The sequence below is a fragment of the Lycorma delicatula genome, chromosome 1 (genome assembly GCF_047948215.1).
Source record: "Lycorma delicatula isolate Av1 chromosome 1, ASM4794821v1, whole genome shotgun sequence".
Taxonomy (NCBI): domain Eukaryota; kingdom Metazoa; phylum Arthropoda; class Insecta; order Hemiptera; family Fulgoridae; genus Lycorma; species Lycorma delicatula.
In genome coordinates this window covers 62,597,964-62,619,460 of record NC_134455.1, presented here as the reverse complement: position 1 = coordinate 62,619,460, position 21,497 = coordinate 62,597,964, and the positions used below count along the sequence as shown (strand labels likewise).

General features: G+C 35.7%; 1 protein-coding gene across 3 annotated transcripts in view; it reads right to left on the bottom strand.

Moving 5' to 3' along the window:
- htt (huntingtin) overlaps window positions 1-20,402 on the bottom strand; it is a 310,315-nt gene extending 289,913 nt beyond the window's left edge. For all 3 annotated transcript variants that reach the window (XM_075355687.1, XM_075355696.1, XM_075355705.1), the window contains exons 1-2: window positions 20,242-20,402; window positions 2,738-2,921 (exon numbers count right to left, since the gene is read on the bottom strand). In XM_075355687.1, coding sequence (XP_075211802.1) covers window positions 2,738-2,921; window positions 20,242-20,327 — 270 coding nt within the window. In that variant the 5' untranslated portion in view covers window positions 20,328-20,402. The remainder of the gene's footprint in view (window positions 1-2,737; window positions 2,922-20,241) is intronic.
- Between the last annotated feature and the right edge of the window lie 1,095 nt (window positions 20,403-21,497).

The window sequence follows — 21,497 nt, the reverse complement described above, 5'->3', positions numbered from 1 at the left end:
GTGCGCCCCTTGGTGCGTTACCAAACCTTGTGATTAAATTGACAGTCTGAGCTAATATAGATGTAATCTTGACATTTATAATAACTGTCTGAGAGAGGGGGTATCCTCTGAAGCGTGGAAGACGAAGCGTCTTGTATTAGTGTCGAAACCTGGACGTGATCTGGCGCTTCCATCATCTTATCGTCCACTGGCGATGATTAATGCATTGGGGAAAATCATGGAGCATATGCACCAGCAAAGGCTGGTTCGTGCAATGGAGGATGCAGATGGCTTCTCGGGGAGACAATATGGTTTTCAAGCAAGCTGGTAGGTGTGCACTTAATGCGATGGAGGTGATAGGCACAGCTCGGATATACCTTACAGAGTGTAAAATGTGTGCATTGGTGGAGATGGACAAAAGAAACGCATTCAATTGCGTTTCTCACATCGCCATTGCAAATGCTCTCCAGAATCTGCAGGTTCCTGCATATCTGTTAAAATTATTATTGTCTTACTTAACAGACAGGCAATTGACATATATGCCAGAGAATGGCACGAATGTTAGGACCATTGATTGGGGTGGTCGGACCATCGCAGGGGTGGGTCCTTGGAATGACCTTATGGAATACGGTATACGATGGAGTCCTTTGAATTTCACTTCCAGAGGATGTTGCTGTGGTTAGCTATGCGGATGACATAGTACTTGCAGTTGGGGCTTTTACAGAAAGAGATTGTGGATAAAGTTCAGGCTTTGTATAATAGGATCAGCACTTGGTTGGCTGAGGTTGGCTTTGAGATAGCTCCTGAAAAGACGAAGATTGTACTTATCACCTCTAAGAAAAGATGTCAAATGCTGTCGTTGGAACTGGCGGGAAGGAAAATTGGTTTCAAAATGGCCATTAAATACCCTGGCATCTGGATTGATGCCTGATTGAGGTACGGAGTCCATGTTATAGAAAGTTCTGAGAGAGCAGAGAGGACAATGCATACAGTTGCCATCTTACTTCTGAACACCAGGGGGCCTAGAGAACTCAGGAGAAGGTTATTAACAAGTGTGGTGTATTCTACCCTCTTATATGGGGCAGAGATCTGGGCAGATGTTCCGTGGTATAAACGGTATATGGGAATTCTTGCTGCGCATCAGAGATGCTGCCTCTGGATTTCGGCAGCTTATTGTACAACCTCAAGAGAGGCTGCAGAGTTGCTGGCTGGTGTTATGCCAATTAACATGCTAACTGCTCAGAGAAAGAAGCATAGCGAATTAAGGATGCTTCCTTCTTCGAAGAAGAAGAGATTGATTGTGGCCAATTTACAACAGTTGATGAACAATTGGCAAGAACAGTGGGATGCGGGAGAGAAAGGCCGATGGACTTACCGTCTGATTGGGAATATAAGGAGTTTGTGGAGTAGGACTCACAGACCAATTGATTATAGTCTTACGCAAGTCCTGCCTGGGCGTGGTGGTTACAGATCATATCTGTTTAGATTCGCTCCTACCATTCAGACTGCCTTCCGACCTGCGATGTGGAGGAAACTCTCCATGTCTTTTTCTCTTGTACGAGGTTCCAAGATGCACGAAGGTGCTTGCTGGATGCCCTGGGTCAGGTGGACGTGTTCAGACCTGAGGATTTTCAGCAGATAATGCTTCAGGGTGTGAAGCAGTGGACTATTTTTGCAAATTATAATAGAAAAGTTTTAGAAGAACAAAGTAAAATAGAAAAAACTTGTAGGAGACGACAAGCATTGGCATGGCTTGCAAGGGAATGAGGCGTCTGAGGATGCCTGATTAGACAGGTTTGCTGCTGAGTGCCTTGGAAGCCCTCTCAAACATGAGGGGGGGTTGCGTTGGTGTGGTGAGGCCATGGACACTCCACTTCTGGTGTCAGACGGCGTTGCTCACGTTTTTAATGATTATGGCTGATAGTCACGTGGGTAAGTGATAAGTGGTAAGTAGTTGTGTGTGCGTGTGTGTGTGTTAGTTGGTGGGTGTGTGTTTTGTGTACTGTGAGTGAGATTGTGGAAATTTAATTAACTTTTGAGTGTACTTTGGTGGATAAGTTACGTCTTGTGGCCATGTCTTCTTGATTGATTGTGGTGCATTTGTCCTGTATTGGCTTGATTGTATGAATGTATAAATGTGTGTGGTACGTATCAGTACCTATTAGGAGTTCTATTTTTCTGAATGTTTTTTCTCTTTAGGTATTCTTGTAGTGGTTTGGTATGGATGATGTTTGCTAGTGGAGACCGAATGTGTGTGGACACTTAGCCCCCTCCTGAAGTAATGCTTTATTCACCCCCACCTCCTGGTTTCCCAGGAGGTGGGGGTCACCAGGCGTGGAGGTTTAGTCGGTAGTGTGCAGGAATACATACGCATTTTCTGTAACAGCTTGCAAGTCCAACACTGCTTCGGCGCCCGTAAATGGGGTTCCTTCACCTCAAAAAAAAAAGCTTATTAATGTTGCCTCCAGCTCCCTGGAATAGTTGTTAAAACTTTAAACAAACAATTAGTAGATTACTTCTAAGACAAGCATCACATTAGCAACTGCTGAACAGGGGGTAGAAAAATCTTAAATTTGCATTAAATTATTCTTACAAATGAAAAATATATTTATTCTATAATTAATACGCATTAACTTTAGTAGGGTTCTGATCCATACCTATGTGGACTTATCATCACATCAAATACAGTAGATATTAAAAGAAAATAAATTAGATTAAAATTATAAAAACGTTTACCACATTTAATTAGCTTATTTACCCTAATTATCCTGTTCAGTGATTCATCAGCAGTCATTCTAATGTCAGAATCAGGATCATCACACATATGCAATAATGTTTCCATTGAATACGATAAATAATATGGCAGTTTCGGGGCATTTCTAGCAGCTGAAGAACACATCAGATCTGCTACCGTCACACATAATGCTGCTTTCTCTTTACACCTTAAACAAAATAATTAAAAATGATCACTCATTTAAAAACAATTTCTAAACAATCTTACACACTTATTTTTTTAATTATAAATCTACAATCACTATTTTTTTAAAATTGAGATTAAATTTTTAATCTCAATAATCTCTCAATAATGTTATCTCAATAAGAGATAACAGAGATAACCTCTGTTTAAAGAAACATCATAATACAGTATAGTGCAGAATTACTAAAAAAAAATATAAACCTTAAAATAAACGTATAGAGGCCTTAATACAAAAAGGAATATTAAAAAACAACTAGTAATTAAGTTCAGCTTTGATTTCTAAAAATAAATGCCAGTTTATTCTGCTTTACTGATAATTGCAACTGATTTAGCACCATCTTGTAGCATTTCAAATCACCTAACAGTCCACTTACAACTTTTGTACATCATACTAAATCAGGATCATTTTCAATTACATAATCACAAAATTTTTTTGATGTATCTTAATGCCTCCTGTTCTCCTTTTACTGTTAATTGTGGCTGAGAAATGGAAAATGAAGTTGAAGATTCACCACTGTTGATTTTTGATGACCCTGATTTAAATGATTTGTCACTGCTACTTGAATTGTCATCTAGCTGCTGATTTGGAAACTCTGCTAGTACTAACAAGTCTTCATTTTCTAAAAGTTGTATACCTCCTTCCACAAGTTCATTTACATCTTCGGCATAAACTTCATGTCCTACACTGCTGGCAAGTTGCACAACTTCATTTTTAACAGTACTTGTAATTCCTTGTCCATTATCATCAAATTCAGTTTGATCTTGATCATTTTGATACAGCTTGTGCCATACTCCACAAAGCATACTCTCTTTGATTTCTTTCCAAGCTTTGCCAATATTGCGTACAGCATGATGGACGTTATATTTTTTTCCAGAATGTTCGCAAATCACAGATCTCATTGATTGAACTGTTAGTCGCAGAAACCACCTGAGAAAATGTTTTTTTTAAGATAGTAAGCCTTGAAAGTGGCTATCAATCCTTGATTACATGGCTGTATCAGTAATCTCATATTTGCAGACATATAAAAGACTTTTACATGCAAATTAATTGCTTCCAATTCTTAGGAGCTTGGATGTCCAGGAGCATTATTGAGCAGTGTGCGATATTGTTTCCTATGCAAAAATCTTGAGTTGCAGGCTAAAACAATTCTTCAGTCAGAAAAAATGCAGCTGGTTTTTGGTTAGATTTCAAGTGCATGGGAAGAGACTGTTTGTTAATTCCTTTAAAAGCATGGGGAATTTTCTGAGTGGTATACAAGCAACAGTTTTAGTTTACAGGTCCCCTTCATATTTTCCCCAAGTAAAAGTGTGAATTGATCTTTAGATATTTTAAAACCAGACATATGGTGTTCTTCTTTTGCGGTAAAAGTACGTTTAGGCATCTTTAAAAAAAAAAAAAAAAAAAAAAAAAAATCGCCTTTTCATCAACAAATAGTTGCTGTGACGTGTATCCTCCTCTCATGATAATATGAATCTTTTTTTGAATTTTTCAGCTTCTTCAATTACACTGGCTACTTCAACTTGAATTAAAATGTTATGCAGGTTTGAACATTTTTTTAAATTTTCAAACCATCCTCTGCTTGCACTGAATAGGTTGATATCTTCAGCATGATATTTAGGTTCAACCATTAATGGTGACTGTAAATAATACTTAAATAATATACTTAAAATAGTATAACGTAAGACAGAATAACACAACACAGTATATTCTCTGAACAACTAATGGCTGGTTGACTGATCATTAAAATGTTTATAAACCAAATATTTCAGAATTACTATCCTTTCTTTTTCCTGTTTAACCTCCAGTAACTACCGTTAAGATAATTCTTCAGAGGATGATATGTATGAGTATAAATGAAGTGTAGTCTTGTACATTCTCAGTTAAACCATTCCTGAGATGTGTGGTTAATTGAAACCCAACCACCACCAAAGAACACCGGTATCCACGATCTAGTATTCAAATCCGTGTAAAAATATCTGGCTTTACTAGGACTTGAACGCTGGAACTTTCGACTTCCAAATCAGCTGATTTGGGAAGACGCGTTCACCACTAGACCAACCCGGTGGGTCAGTATTACTAACCTAACACACTTCAGTATGCTATTACTGAAAGGGAAAACCTGTTTCATTGTTTACTGTATTACATGTGTATATAGTACACATGCACTGTTTACAGAAAACCCTTTTTAAGATTTCTTTCACAAGTATTATGTTATACCTTACATACAGTAATTCTGACTGCATTAATTCGAAACTACACTTAAGTCAAGGGACAGTGTTATAAAAAATCAACCGTGCAAATTCAAAATCGCGTAAATCAAATCACATTAAACCAAGGGATTACTGTACACTGGATTTCAGTTCTGAATCACTGATTCTTTAATGTTATATGGTCATAGAAATTATGAAGTAATGAAGTGTTTATGAAATTGAAACTTAATATTTTAACAACAACTTACTGATTTAATACATTTTAGTATACTATTTGATTGTAAATAAGAAATGTACGACATATTTTAATGAAAATTAAACAAAAATAGTTTCCTCAAAATTTTTAATGAGAAAACAGAATTCTAAAAGAAAAGCATGATTGCCAAATCATCAACAAAGAGTAAACAATGTTAGAGTCGCATTTTGCCTGAGCACAACATTTTCTCATGTAATTAGTTTGTGGAAATTGAATGTTCATATGGTATAATATTTTTATTCAATTCCAGATTCTAAATGTACCACAACAGACCCAAACATGATGGTACTCCAACTGCAGCCACTTGCATACAGAAGGGTTTTGTGTGCTTCCTTGGGTATATCTATATTATACTATGTTTAGTAATGAAAAAAAAAACATTTTTTGTATGTACAGTTTACATCACAGAAGGAGATAAAATTGGAGATCCATACTGAAATGATCGTTAACTAAGTTATCATACTGTATCTTTTCACAGATACTGCTTTTTAAAATGTATAGTTTTCCTACTTATAAAATAATATTAATTTTCTTCTAAAAGCAATTGCAATCATACCATGCAATTTAGTTTTTTTTAGATAGCATATTTGATTTTAATGAATACTTACACCTGCAGATTTCTTTTTTACGTTACATAGATTTTCAGAAAAAAAGTATATCAATAAAAAGGCCGTTGCAATCACCTAGGAATTGTTATCTAAACTATTTTATTAAGTAACAATCTCTAAAACAATTTTAAAAGCAACATGCCACTTTTTTTTCTTTTTTTTGTCTTCAGTCATTTGACTGGTTTGATGCAGCTCTCCTAGATTCCCTATCTAGTGCTAGTCGTTTCATTTCAGTATACCCTCTACATCCTATATCCCTAACAATTTGTTTTACATATTCCAAACGTGACCTGCCTACACGATTTTTTCCTTCTACCTGTCCTTCCAATATTAAAGCGACTATTCCAGGATGCCTTAGTATGTGGCCTATAAGTCTGTCTCTTCTTTTAACTATATTTTTCCAAATGCTTCTTTCTTTATCTATTTGCCACAATACCTCTTCATTTGTCACTTTATCCACCCATCTGATTTTTAACATTCTCCTATAGCACCACATTTCAAAAGCTTCTAATCTTTTCTTCTCAGATACTCCGATTATCCAAGATTCACTTCCATATAAAGCGACACTACAAACATACACTTTCAAAAATCTTTTCCTGACATTTAAAATAATTTTTGATGAAAACAAATTATATTTCTTGCTGAAACATGCCACTTAAAAGTAACAAAATAAAATTAATGTTTTTCAAAAAATTAAAAAACCAAACAAGGTAAAAGAGTTTATTACTGTAAATGGTTTTCTTCATTTATCAAAAATATACAAACAATAATCATACCGGTAATGTTTATTTAAGTGATTTAGTGTGGTTCCATCCATCCAAACATCTACAATTAAAATAGTATAACTGAATTTGGAGCAATATAAATCTACATAGATTTTAAGAATCACCATTCCCAGAAAAAAAGATGAACTGATTTTTTTCAACAATTCCATTAAAAACATGTTCACCAAAGCATTAAACTGAATTTATCGCTCTTTCAGAATGTGAACACAGGAATCAGGAAGATGGTGGCCATGAATTTTCTAATGACTCTCCAATATCAAAACAACTGATTATTGGATTATGGCCCTCCCCTTACGTCAGACCACAAGACTTTTTTTTTTTTTTGTAGATGAAGCACTTTTGAAAAATACTGTCTAATAATAATCATCCTTGCAACAATTCATAACTGAATAAAAATATAAAAAATTAAAACTGAAACAATTACAGGATCTACACAATTAAAGATATTCATAAGTGCAAAATTAAAAAGGTTAAAACTTGATTTGAGGTAGGTGGTAGACATTCTCAGTAACTAGCATCACATATCTACTAGTTTTAGTTGCAGTAATATACCACATTTTCATAAAAAGCAAAAAAAATGGAAAAATAAAAAATTTATTAAACTGAAGTTCAAAGCATCCGTTTAAAACAACATGGTTAATAAAATTAAACTTTGAAACAATTTAGTCATGGATTTCATTTGGAGTTATTATCTTCCAAAGTAGGGCCTTGGAGCAATAAAAACAGACCTCTCCTGTTGACAGGCTTATTTAAAATAAAATTTGAAAATTTTTCAAAAGCAATAAAACTGAACAAACTTTACAATGTTTTTTTTTGTAATTTCTGAAGGATCGGAAAATTGAACACATCAACTTGATGTAATTTGAGAAGGGAAATGTAACAATGATTTTTTTATTACATTTCTTACACTGTCAACTTTCATTCAAGTAATTTTTAAAAATCTGATGTGAATACCACATGACTTCCTTGTACGCCTATTAAATTACACATACACTTTTTTTTTAAAAAAGGAAAATACATAGAATTTTATTTAATTAATAACTTTTGATAATTATTTCATTGTTTTTTTATCGTAAAAAAACTTTTTACAATCAGAAGTTAATCACAGTCAATATAGTCATCAGTCACAGTCAATCAGAAGTTAGGCACAATCAATATATTTAAATTAAAAAAAAGGAGATGAAGTCCGATTCGAACCGATGTGCTTCCTCCCCTGTAAAATCCTAATATTTCATTAACTAAAACTTTATTTGGCTATAACTCTGGAATCAATGAAAATAAGTACCAGTTATAACATCGTTGAAAAAGTCTCAATGATGGCTTATCCAATTTTTTTTGGATTTTGGGCTTTTTTGGACACTTTTGGTTCAGTCGACTGCAATCAAAAGGAGAGGTGCACAACTAGATGTTACAACAGTCCTAAATCCAAAATTTCAACATTCTACAGCTAATCGTTTTAGAGTTATGCGAAATACATAAGTACATACAGAAGTCACGCTAAAACTAGTCAAAATGGATTTAGGGATGGTCAAAATGCATATTTACGATGAAATCTGAAAACCGAGATTTTTCGCGATCACCATACTGTACTTCCTTTACTTCTTACAAGGAAGTAAAAAAGACACACAGAGTTTTTGATAATAGGATTTAATATTTACTGAGACGATCGCTTGTTTTTTTTGGTCAAAATTTGATACTGTAACTAGTTTTTTGTGTATTTTCCATAATCTTTTATTACTTTTTATTTCTAAATCGTTATTTTTAACAATAATTGTATTTAAGCAATATTAGATTACGCGTTTATCGATTAGTTGATTTTGTGGCAAAGGTTACGTCATGTAATAACATAAATACGGTAGTATTAAAAAACAAAATACTAACTTAGAATAAAAAAAACACTGATCAAAATAGTAATTTTCTATTTCACAATTAACATTTAAAGCTTTCCTCAGTTAACAGCGGGGTGCGCAAACCGCAATGGAAAAGCATGAGGCACATACGAAAATACGTTACAAAATCAAAAAATTATTTCAATTTATATCATCCAATACTTCAATTACAAATTACTTACGTGCATAATTTAAGTAAATACCTTCCTTATATCTGTTATCTCACTTTCTTAATAAAAAGGTTGACGTAACAGTCCTCCTTATACGTATATACTAAAATCTAGTAATAGCGAAGCATTGTCGGGTCTGCTAGTGTAAAATATGTAAATATTATAATGAATAGAAAATTAACACTACTATAATATTATAATATGTAAGAATTAAACAGATACTACATTTGCATTGTACATTATGAATTTATACGAACTTTGTGAACATTATTATAAACAAGCTATTCTGTAAGGGCATGACTTTCAACATACAAACAAAGGCGACTCCAATTTGCATGGTAATCTCTCGGGAGATAATTCTTCAGCCAAAACTAAGAAAAAGGTTCATATACACACAGGTAAGATTGTTCTTGGCAAGTTTGGCTAGCAAAACATTTAGCCCTACTTTTGCTTCCTCTGCGAAATTGAACCGTACTAAAATTCTTAGGGTACAAATCGAGGGGTAAATTTGGAGCTTCCTTATGGTTTTTGATCTAACAAACTGAATAAAAGTGGTCTCACTTAGATTTTAAGAAAAACGGGGTAAATCACGAAAAGGTTTTGTCAGAAAAACCACTTATTTAGGTTTGGAATAAAATAACTTTGTTAATTTACCAATAAACAAATAAAGGTTTCTAGCTAACTTTGTAGAGAATTTAATTCTGGGAAAATTGATGTAAACAACGTCTATTAAAATTAAATACAAATTTTAAAAGTTCAACTTCAATAAAAAAAGACACACACAAACTTGATCGGAATAGCGTTAAGATTAATGTCTAGCATTTTGATTATTCATTTCAGTGGTGTTTGAGCTGTCCGGTCAGTCGTTCACAATGGGTCGAAACCACAAAATAACTTTTCTAAGAATTAAATTCTCTACAAAGTTAACTAGAAATTTTTATTTGTTTATTGGTAAATTAACAAAGTTATTTTATTCCAAACCTAAAAAAGTGTATTTTCCGACAAAACCTTTTCCTGTTTATCCCGTTTTTTCTTAAAATATAAGCGAGATATTTCATCCAACATTGATATTGGGAGATACAAGGAGACACTGATGAACCTTGCGAGAGACCTGTCTGTAGGTCGGCCCTATTAACTGGGGATTTTAATGTGTACTCTACAACCTGGGGGTCGGTGCGTATGGATCCCCGGGGTAGGTTACTGATGGAAGTTATCACGGAAATTGATTTGGTTTGCCTGAATGTTGGAACGGTTGTTCCAACCAAGTGGTGGACGGCGGATATTGCACGGAAAAGGAAGGAGTGTATAACTGCTAGACGAGTGGCGACGCGCACATATCTGGACTTTGCTAAGGCTGTATATAAGGACTTGTATAAGGCCAAGAAAAGGGAGTTAGCACGCATGATTAGCGATTCCAAAAGACGCTGTTGGAGGAAATCAATCTGTGAGATTGAAATTGATCCCTAGGGGAGACCATACCGCCTGCTAGTCAGGAACGATCTCAAACCCAGGACACCGGTTACTCGAACCCTGGTGAGGTCGCTGATGTCATTAAGGAGCTATTACCCGTAGGAGTAGGTAATTTGCCGGAGCTGGAGGGAAATGAGGGACCCGTGGCATTGTTTGGTACGAAGGAACTACTTGCGGCGGTGGGACGTATGCCCGTGGATAAGGCGCCGGGCTCGGATCTGCTGCCTAACCAGGTCGTTAAGGTGGTGGCTCGGGCATATCCCGAGACTTTTCTGAGTGTATTTAATTCATGTTTACAAGAGGGTGAGTTTCCTATGAAGTGGAGGCGGCAGCTCCTTGTTCTGATTCCCAAGCCGGGTAGGGCTTGGCGCTTCCAGCCTCATACAGGCCCTTATCAATGATAGATGCCATTGGTAAGATACTGGAGAGGTTACTCCAACAGAGGTTGTCTGATGCGGTGAAGGAGTGAAGGAAGGAGGCGGGAGGACTACATGACATGCAATTTGGTTTCCGCAGATCTAGGTCTGCGATGGATGCTGTAATGAAAGAGCGTTCCCTGGCGGAAGGGATAATGGCAAGCCGATGGGGTAACTGCAAGAGTAAGATATGCGTGCTGCTCGCACTTGATGTGAGGAACGCATGTATTAATTGCGTTTCTCACGGTGCGATCAGGCGCGCTATGGATCGCTTCGGTGTTCCTGTGTATCTGAAAAGGGTCATATGCTCGTATCTCAGTGACAGGAGTATTGTGTGTGAGGTGGATGGCGGAGTTCTGGAGGGAGGAGTAAGCAGAGGGGTCCCCCACGGGTCGGTCCTCAGGCCGATTGTATGGAATGTTAAATACGATGTTGTATTTTGTGTTCCTCTGCCCCCTAAAGTGGATATTGTGGGTTAAGCGGACAACCTTGCTTTGGTTGTGGAGGCTGTACCTGTAGGAAAGCGCAAGGAGAAAATTCTTACCGGGCGGTGGCTAACTGGATGAGCGAAATAGTATTAAGTATGGCCCCGGAGAAAACAGAAATAGTTGCAATCTCTAACGCTAGACGGTGACCGAAGAGCTTAGTGGATTGGAGGGCAGATGTGTGCGATTCAAACCCGCAATTAAGTATTAAGGCATATGAGGAGACGCGCGGCTGCGGTCCGGCACTCGTGTCCTCGAGGCATGCGGTCGGGCGGATAGGGCCGTACGTCTCATTGGAGGCATCCTGCCTAACTGTGAGGAGCCTAGGCAGCAGAGGAGAAAGCTCTTGACTGGGGTTGCCCACGCTGCGGTTCTTTACGGGGCGGAAATATTAATATGAAGTATCGCAAGTATAGAGCGATTCTTGAGTCGCTGCACAGGAGATGTTGCCTGCGAGTGGCATCTGCTTATAGAACTACATCCAGAGAGGCCCACGAGGTAGGTCATCACGGGTACTTGGCAGGTGGATCTCGTGGTTGCATTATTACCGGCCAGAATGCGCGAGTCTGGTGGCTTGACTCCTGCGGATAGAAATATGGTGAAGGCGGCGATTGAGAAGGACACTTTGAGGACATGGTAGGAGAGGTGGAAATAGGCGACGAAGGGCAGGTGGACCCACAGGATAATTATATTGATAATTAAATTAATTATATGTATATTATATTGTATATTATATGTATATTATAAATATTAATTATATTATATTGATATAATTTAATTATATGGATAATTATATTGGCAGATGGATTGTGAAATCCCACGGCTCATTGAATTTTTACCTCACTCAGATGCTGACAGACTATGGGGGCTTCAGGGTATATTTATATTGTTTTTGACTAGACTGCGCTGAAACCTGCCCTGATTGCAGAACGGAAGAAACGGCGCAGCATGTTTTCTTTAAGTATCTCCGCTTCGCTATGGAGAGAGGCGAAATGCTTGAACTCCTGGATACGACGGTTTTATTCCCACCTGAGGGGCTTATGGTTTCCAGGCTAACCAAAGAGTAGCTCTGGCTTGCCGTGGTTAATATGACTTAGTCCATTGGAGATGCTTCAGATAGAGGAAGAAGCAAAAAAGCAGACGAACGCCTGACAGCTCAGGTGGAAAGGACAGGGCTGCGAGTGAGTGTTCAGGGGCCTCCTGAACCTGTGGGAGTCACCTGAGTGCGGTGAACCCATGGGTCACTCCAATGCCTGGTGCAGGAAGGGAAACTCCTCCTTTCTGAAGTAATAGCTCACAGCAGTTTTTAGAAAGGGGAAGGACTATCAGAGGTGGAGGTTTAGTTGGTAGGATGCAGGCACACATACACACTCAATAATATCTTACGGAACCTGCTTGCAAGTCCAACACTTTGTACGTAAATGGATTCCTCCCCTCTCTAAAAAAAAAGAAAAAAGTGAAACAGGTCTGAGACCATTTTTATTTAATTTCTTAGATTGAAAACCATAAGAAATCACCAAATTTACCCCTTGATTTGTACCCCCAAGAATTTTAGTACAATTTAATTTCACAAAGTGAGCAGAAAGCAGGGCTAAATGTTTAGCTAGCTGAAACTCGCTAATTTACGGTTTTCTGACCTATGTTTATATGATAGTTTTTCTTATTTTTGGCTACAATATCATCTGAGGGATTCCCGTGCAATTTGGAATCATCCTGTTTGTTATAATGCGTCACAGTATTATAGCACAAGGCGTGGAAATAAATCTTCATCTGCAAATCTCACTGGTGATTCATATTTAGTCAAACTGTGACTCAAATTTGTCAAATGGCAGTCAGTGTGTTACAATTTTTGTCAAACACAAAAAGTTCAAAAATTAATGATGTAATAAAATCAATGCGTATATAACAAAAAAAAGTAACTGGTAATTTTAGATTCAGGAGAAACTAAAAAAATGATTGGGATTTATTTAAATATGATTCAAATAACCTGAGTGTGGTATGTTCGTATGTCTCATCCAAACAAATATGTAAAAATCATCTTGCAAAAATTACTTCAGGTTATAGTAGCTTCCAAGATTTATTTTTCTCTATAAAAGTTCTTTTCTGACAAAATTCCCCTAATCATTTGTGATGTAATAAGTGCAAGTTCCTCAATGAGGTTGATGTGTTGAGTTAGCATAGCCAGCCTGTAGAAAGAAAATCCCTCTACCAAACTGAAAATACAGATCTCAATTTTTTCATCTTTTATCCATTCAGATGAGCACATTTAATTCATTTAGACACTTACTGGAATAATGATCCTAATATCAGGCAACTTAAAATTTTATTTGGACAACACAAGCTACGTTAACAAGAGTATATATCTCTCCCACTTTTACTTTAATCTATAAATTTCTTAAAATCTTTTGTAGAGAAGAATAAAGGATGATAGAGAGCATACATATTGTGATTTCACCACACAAATATTACAAGTAGCAGAATCACAATATACATCTTTAGAGAAAGAAGTAGAATGCAATACAGAAGTAGAAATAGTTCAAGACTTAGAATATTCATGAATCAACACACACAGATAATTGTTTAATTAGTAGAAATGATAAGTAATTTTTCACCACTTACCGTAAAGCAATTTATTTTTAATGTCACAAAACTGAAATGCATAATATCTAGAGTTGATCTCGTCAACAAGTATTTTTGTTACAGCCTTCTTAAATTTTACTATTTGTAGAATTTTATTTAATATTGTGTTTTAATTTATTAGAATAAACACATTTTACAGAACAGAATCTAAATCTATGCTGATAGTTCTTAATAATGATCTGTAGAAGAAATGCTTGTAAGCACAAATAAGAAATTATGTGCTAATTGTGCCAGCTTTTAATTTATCACTGAAATACAGGTAAGCGATGAGTTTTATATTTTTTAACTGATTTTATAGCTAGATGGTGTTTTAATAAAATTAATGTTTAACCACAAAAAGAGGAAAACTATATACACATCAGAATCACCTGTGCTTATTGTACGGTGTCCAGTCTGGCTATTGAGGTTATGGCGAGTACAACCTCCATACAGCTTCATGTGGCACAACTATCAAGAACTTATGTTGGCATGTCCAAAACTGAGGCCAGTGGTATGGCAAATGTTGCCATACACAGCTGAATGGCAAATGTTGTGAGATGCTGCTCCCAAACAAAGAGTGGTCTGGACAAGACGCTACTTTCCAGGATAGGGCCATAGGTCTGGAGGGGATTTGGCAAGGTGGACTACTACCTCGCCCACTTCCTTTCGAGCCACAGTGAGTTTGCATCATACATCATACCTTTTTAGGTTTCACAGAAAGTAGTTCCCAGAGTGTCAGTACTGTGGTGCAGAAGACACTCTAGAACATACGTTTTATCAGTTTAACAGATGGACTCAAATAAGGTGATGGTTTCACCTGGAGGGTCTGACCTCAGAAAACATTGAAAACAAATTAAAAGGTCACCATGAATGGAAGTCAGTATGGAAGTTAGTAAGCGATGTCATAAAAATAACAGAAACAGATGCCAGACTTTGAGGAGATGACTAGTCCAAATGCGAGTGAGATCCAAGTTGGAACGTCAGACTGGCAGTGACAAAGCCCTAAGCTAAGGTGAAGACTTGGATCGGAAAGCATGGTAGTGAGGGGTAGCCCTCTGCTGAGTCGTTGCATGTCTGCACTTGTATAGATGGGCAATGATGATGATGCACAGGGATTCTTGATCCTTCCACACTCAAAAACACCTCCCGGGGCCGAGTAATGCTTAATTGTAGGTCTGGCCCCAGGAGGGGATTGGGTGAGCTGGTTAGGTTTAGTAAGCAGGGTGCAGGCATACATACGCCAACCCACAAGATTGGTCTAGCGATGAACATGTTTTCCCAAATCAGCTGATTTGAAAGTTGAGAGTTCCAGCGTTCAAGTCCTAGTAAAGGCAGTTACTTTTATACAGATTTGAATACTAAATCGTGGATAATGGTGTTCTTTGGTGGTTGGGTTTCAGTTAACCACACATCTCAAGAATGGTCGAACTGAGACTGTACAAGACTACACTTCATTTACACTCATACATATCATCCTCATTCATCCTCTTAAGTAATACCTGAACGGTAATTTCCAGAGGCTAAACAGGAAAAGAAAAAAACGGTGTACATTTAACATCTTGCGAAACCTGTTGTGAGTCCAACACTGCCCCCTAGAGGTGTATGTAAATTGTGGAGATAAATATGAAAACTCATCACAGCTTAAGTTTAATATTACTTTTATCAATTTTTTTCTGCAAAGAATTTACAAAAGTCTCTGATTTCAGCAATATAGATTTATAATCCTACCAATGAATTTTAGTTTTTGAAACAATATGGTATTTTATCTCTTACAGGATAAAATTTTATAATTTTTACCAAACTATGACGGAAAGTATTGCATTTGATACTCCCACATCTATGAAAAAGTTTTATCCACAAATAGTTATAGAGGCTTTTTTCAAATGGTGAAAATTGTCTCTAAGTGGAAGCATCTAATTTAAAAAGCAAGGGCATAGCCAGTTTTTATATACTGAAAGGTTTTACAATCTTGCTAATATGTGATCATTTTTCATAATTTACAATTACCATTTTTCATATTCAATACCTTGCTTCTTGGCCAAGTGTATGGGTGTAATTTGTTGAGGATTACAGACAGTGTAGGATTTTTCCACAATAATTTTTTTTTAATTTTAACACTGCTGCTCAATAACTATGAAAATGAAATTTATTTTATCCTAATTTGCTGCCTCCAGATTAGATTAGGATAGAATAATGTTATCTTTTCACATTGCCTTTTATTCATACTTGTAGTGTAAACAAATGAAACCCAAATTCTCTTAGAATTACTTTGGTAATGCAGCAAAAATGAGGAGTCGTTTTTCATTTTAAATGTAGGTGCTCAGTGCATATCATATTAATAATATGTGTAGAGTCTTTAAGAATATATGTTACGCAATTTATAATGATCATTCCTTTCTGATTTACAGCAACAAAAAAAAATGCATATAACAAAATATTTCAACCCAAAAGAAAATTTCACAATACAGTGGTACCTTGAGATACGAATGTCTTAACATACGAATGTTTTGAGATACAACATGAAATATTCTAAAATTTATACCTCGACATACAACGAAAAATTTGAGATACGAATTTGTGATGTGCGATAATTGCATAGGTGATCCCTAGATGGCAGAGCGTTCGCTCAGCTTTTCCCCCGCCGCTTCTGCCCGCTATGTCGCTCTGTTTGGTTGTTGAGACCACAGTCCTCTGCATGGCCACCACGACATGTTATTCGCTTTGTTTGTGCCTGTTTTTCGTGTCATTTTGGATAGTATATGGATAGTATATGGATAGTACTCTGCATATTTTTTTTATTTTAACCATGGATCCCAAAGTTAAAGACAAAACTGGTGAAAAGAAAAAGCCTAAGAAAATGATCTCAATGAAAGCGAAACATGAAATTATTGCAAAGCATGAGCGTGGCGTTCGTATCATCGACTTGGCAAATGAGTATGGCCGCAATCCTACAATATCTACGATAATCAATCAGAAGGAAGCGATAAAGAAGCTGCAACCTTCCAAAGGCGTCACCATTATTTCAAAGCTACGAACTAATATACATGATGAGATGGAACAGCTACTTTTATTATGGATTAAGGAGAAGCAATTGGCAGGTGACTCTGTGTCTGAAACGATTATTTGTGAGAAGGCTGGTGCCATCTTCCAAGACCTCAAGCGTGATGTAACCGAGACGGAGGGAGAATCATCGCAAGGCGGTGAGGGGTTCAAAGCTAGTCGTGGCTGGTTTGACAATTTTAAGAAACGAAGTGGCATTCATTCAGTTATTCGTCATGGAGAAGCATCTAGTGCAGATATTAAGGCGGCTGAAAATTTCATTAAGGTTTTTGAAAAACTCATTAGTGAAGAAGGATACCTACCGCAACAAGTGTTCAATTGTGACGAAAAAGGGTTATTTTGGAAAAAAATGCCTAGGTGCACGTTTATCACGGCTGAAGAAAAGTCTACCCGGCCACAAGGCTATGAAAGATAGGCTAACGCTTGCCCTTTGCGCTAACGCTATTGGGGACTTCAAAATAAAACCGTTGCTATTCTACCACTTGGAAAACCCAAGGGCCTTCAAAGCTTATAAAGTTATGAAAGAAAAATTACAAGTTCTGTGGCGTGCAAACAGTAAAGCATGGGTGACCCGTCAGTTTTTTATTGAGTGGATGAACATAGTCTTTGGGCCTTCAGTGAAAAAATACTTAATCGATAATGGTCTACCGCTTAAGTGTGTCCTTCTGTTGGATAATGCTCCCGCTCAACCTCCTGGCCTTGAGGATGACCTTTTAGATGAATTTAAATTTATTAAAATTGTCTATCTGCCACCCAATACAACGTCTACCCTTCAGCCCATGGATCAACAAGTTATCTCCAATTTTAAGAAACTTTTCACGAAGCATCTTTTCAAGCGTTGCTTCGAAGTTACCGAAAATACGACCCTATCATTGAGGGAGTTTTGGAAGAATCATTACAACATTGTGATCTGTCTTAAGCTTATAGATATTGCCTGGCAAGGTGTTACCAAAAGAACATTGAACTCAGCTTGGAGAAAATTATGGCCAGTTGTTGTTTTAAAACGAGAGGGATTTGAACCAATTGAGGAGATCGTATCCATTGATCACTCCATGGACCTAGAGGTAGACAAGGCAGATGTTGCTGATCTCATTGAGGAGTATGCTGAAGAACTCAAGACGGAGGAGCTGAAGGAGTTACAGAAGATTTCCCACTCGGGGGTAATGATGGAACTCAGCTGTGAGGAGGAGGTCGAGCCGGAGGAGAAACTTACTTCACGTGAAATTAGTGATATCTTTGGCAAGTGGCAGGAAGTGTCTGATTTTGTGGAAAAAATACACCCAGAGCAATTGTCTACAAGGAGAGCGAGTGCCTTATTTGATGATAGGTGTCTCACATTCTTTCGTAACATTTTAAAAAGAAGGCAGAAACAGAGTTCTCTTGATCGTTACCTTGTGAAGGTCTCACGCAGTGAAAGTCAGGAAAGTGAGGCCAAAAAGGCCCGACGTTAAAGTGATGATTAATAAACATTGTGTGTTATTAATATATTAATAAATAAATTAATAAGCATTATGTGTGTTATTACTAGTTTATTTATATACAAATTGTGTATATTATATGTAATTTAACTGTGTTTTGGGTTAGTTTCATATCGCTAGAACGCATTAATATATATTACATTATTTTAAATGGGAAAAATTGCTTTGAGATACGATTTTTTTGCCATACGACGATGATCATAGAACGAATTAAATTCGTATCTCAAGGTACCACTGTACTTAGTACTAATATAAGACTATATGCAATTGCATATCTATATTTTAGATTTGCTATACCCACCTTATCATACTTATCTATTTTCACTGTTTTCAGAAATTTAAAGTTGACATATGTTCAAGCAAGAAACAAGTTTTTGAGAAAGTTTTTGGTAATTGCTAATCACCAAAGATCAGTATATAAATATGAATAACATCAATATAAGTTAGCTTTTTCTTATGTAATGCTATGATGTAGGTGTTTTGTAATAAACTTCCATCCATCCCACGTACCTTGTACTCAATGTGGTATGTGGTTGCAGATATAGCAACATATATGTTTTATGTAATAAACAAATCATTATCCATTAAAATTAGGCAAGCAATAACAAAAAATAATTCTTTAAATGAAACTTGCACGAGTAGTTGTTAATGCAATTAGTAAATAATAATAAATTATAAATTTAACATACACAAATAATATGCTTCAAGTTAATAAAACATAACTTATTTCCCAAACATGTACAATTTATAATTCTTACATTTGGGCATAAAAATGAAAATAGGGTTTCACTAAAAGGAATACCATAGGTTGCAAAATCAACTAACAAATCCAATCAAATGCATTCTAAAATTTGAATGTGATTAAATGACAAGCACATATGCACGCACATAGGGAAAGAAAGAGAGAGGGAGAACAAAAAAGGAAATACTTAAATACAATACTTCACACAACTGAACTTCAAACCAACCATAATGAGTATTTTATAAGTACAAAAAACTGAAAATGTACAGTTGTAGTCTAAATCTTTGATTTGGAAAGCCCTGAATTTGAATCCTGGACATATGTCACAAAATGCCAACACCATATTTTGTTATACAGACTTTGTATCAATGTGTTGAACTAATCATCTAAATAATACACATATTATTTAGTGTGTGTGTATGCACATACACACAGACACCTTAAATATTAAATTGGACAAATGTTATGCTGGGTCCATAATTATACAAAAATAAATAAATAATTCAAAAAATAATTGTTCTACACTTGTACAGTACTTAATTATGAAATTTATGGTGAGGGTAACTTAAGAGAGATATAACTTGGGTAAAAGACATAATATAAAATAATTTAATAATAACTGTAACAAATAACTTAAGTTCCAAATTTCATCAAAATCAGAGATTGGTCAATAATATAAAAATTACCTTCAAATCTTGTTAAGTATGTAAGGGACCAACATTTAAAAGAAAATTAGTGTTAAATAAATCTAAAAAAATAAGCAATATCAGCCAACTAATAAATTATAAAAATAAAAAAAAACAAAACAAAATCCACGACCACCAATTGCTCCTCAGAAAACATTTAAATTTAAGAGAAAAATGATATGTCCTCAAGAAAAAAATGTCAATATTGATAATTGTTTACACAACAGCATAATAAAACGCAAATGGCTTGCAATACGAACATAGATAAATCAACTATTAGACAGTTTAACAAGAATACACTTTATTAAGTCCAGCATTTAAAGTATCTTAACATAACAGGAAAAGAGAAACTTAAGAAAATACATTATTATTGATTGCTTACTATATATTTAATACGTAATTTATCTTACTTGACAGATTCATCTGTAAAAGAAGACGACTCCTTTATTATTTTCAGACCTTCCAAAGCCTTCACTAATTTATCTAATGCTGCCATTTTAACTTGTCCAAAAACAATATAATTCAGGGCATATTTAATTCTCACAGCCACAATAAACCACAACCAACAGCTGATAACCAGATGATTTTTTGGGACTCAGTTTTGCCAACTACTATTATCTTCTATACCGTTTAATATATCGTCTAATAATTTAATATTATTCATTTGTTGGTATTTTCTTTTCTTTTTACCGTTTACACTCCGGAACCACCGCAAGGTATTACTTCAGAGGATTATATGCATGAATATAAATGAAGTGTGCTCTTGTACAGTCTCAGGCCGACCATTCCTGAGATGTGTGGTCAATTGAAACCTAACCACCGAAGAACATCGGTAACCACGATCCAGATTACAAATCCGTACAAAGTAACTGCATTTACTAGGATTTTAACCTTGGTATCTATATTTATTGGTATTAGAAAAAATAAACTGACTCACAATTCCAGTCGCCCTATTTTTTTATATTGAAATGAATTCTTTAACGTATGAAAAATGCCAAGCCCGATTGGGATTAGAATCCAGAATCCCCCACATGAATGGCAATCGAAGTAACCGCTTCGTGAAACTCGACAAATTATGACAATATGTTGTTTCAACATTTGAAAACGTTCTTTTACCAGTATCCGGGTTTGTCATAAAAACTGTTGAACTCATCAGGCAGTATATATATTTTAAAATGTGTATACAAACAGCTACTTTCTTTTAATTAAACAAAATTAAAAAATCTAACTTCGACTACTAGAATGTTCACGTCAAAATGAAACACTACTAGCCTTTAATTTTGCGCTGTTTAGAAAAGTGCAAAATTTACACCGAATAACTCAAAACTAAAGCAACTGATTTTTTTAATAACTGTAATTTTTTATTCTTATAATCTTTAGCAGAAACAATTTGTATTTTATTATAAATAATATACTATAATAATACAATATAAGTCAACAATATGACTAAAAATGAAAAATATTTTTGGGGCTTTATGTAGGAGCTCCCTTTGTTGAAACAGTTCTTTTATACAAATCAAACTGAAGTATTAAAACTAGCATTATAAAACTGTTGCTTTTGCACCTATTTCCAGTAACTAGTGCTGCTGTTTTCTATTTTAACACCAGCTGATAAGACTTACCTATTTCAGAGCACATATTAGATTTGACTTTAAATTTTTCAGTC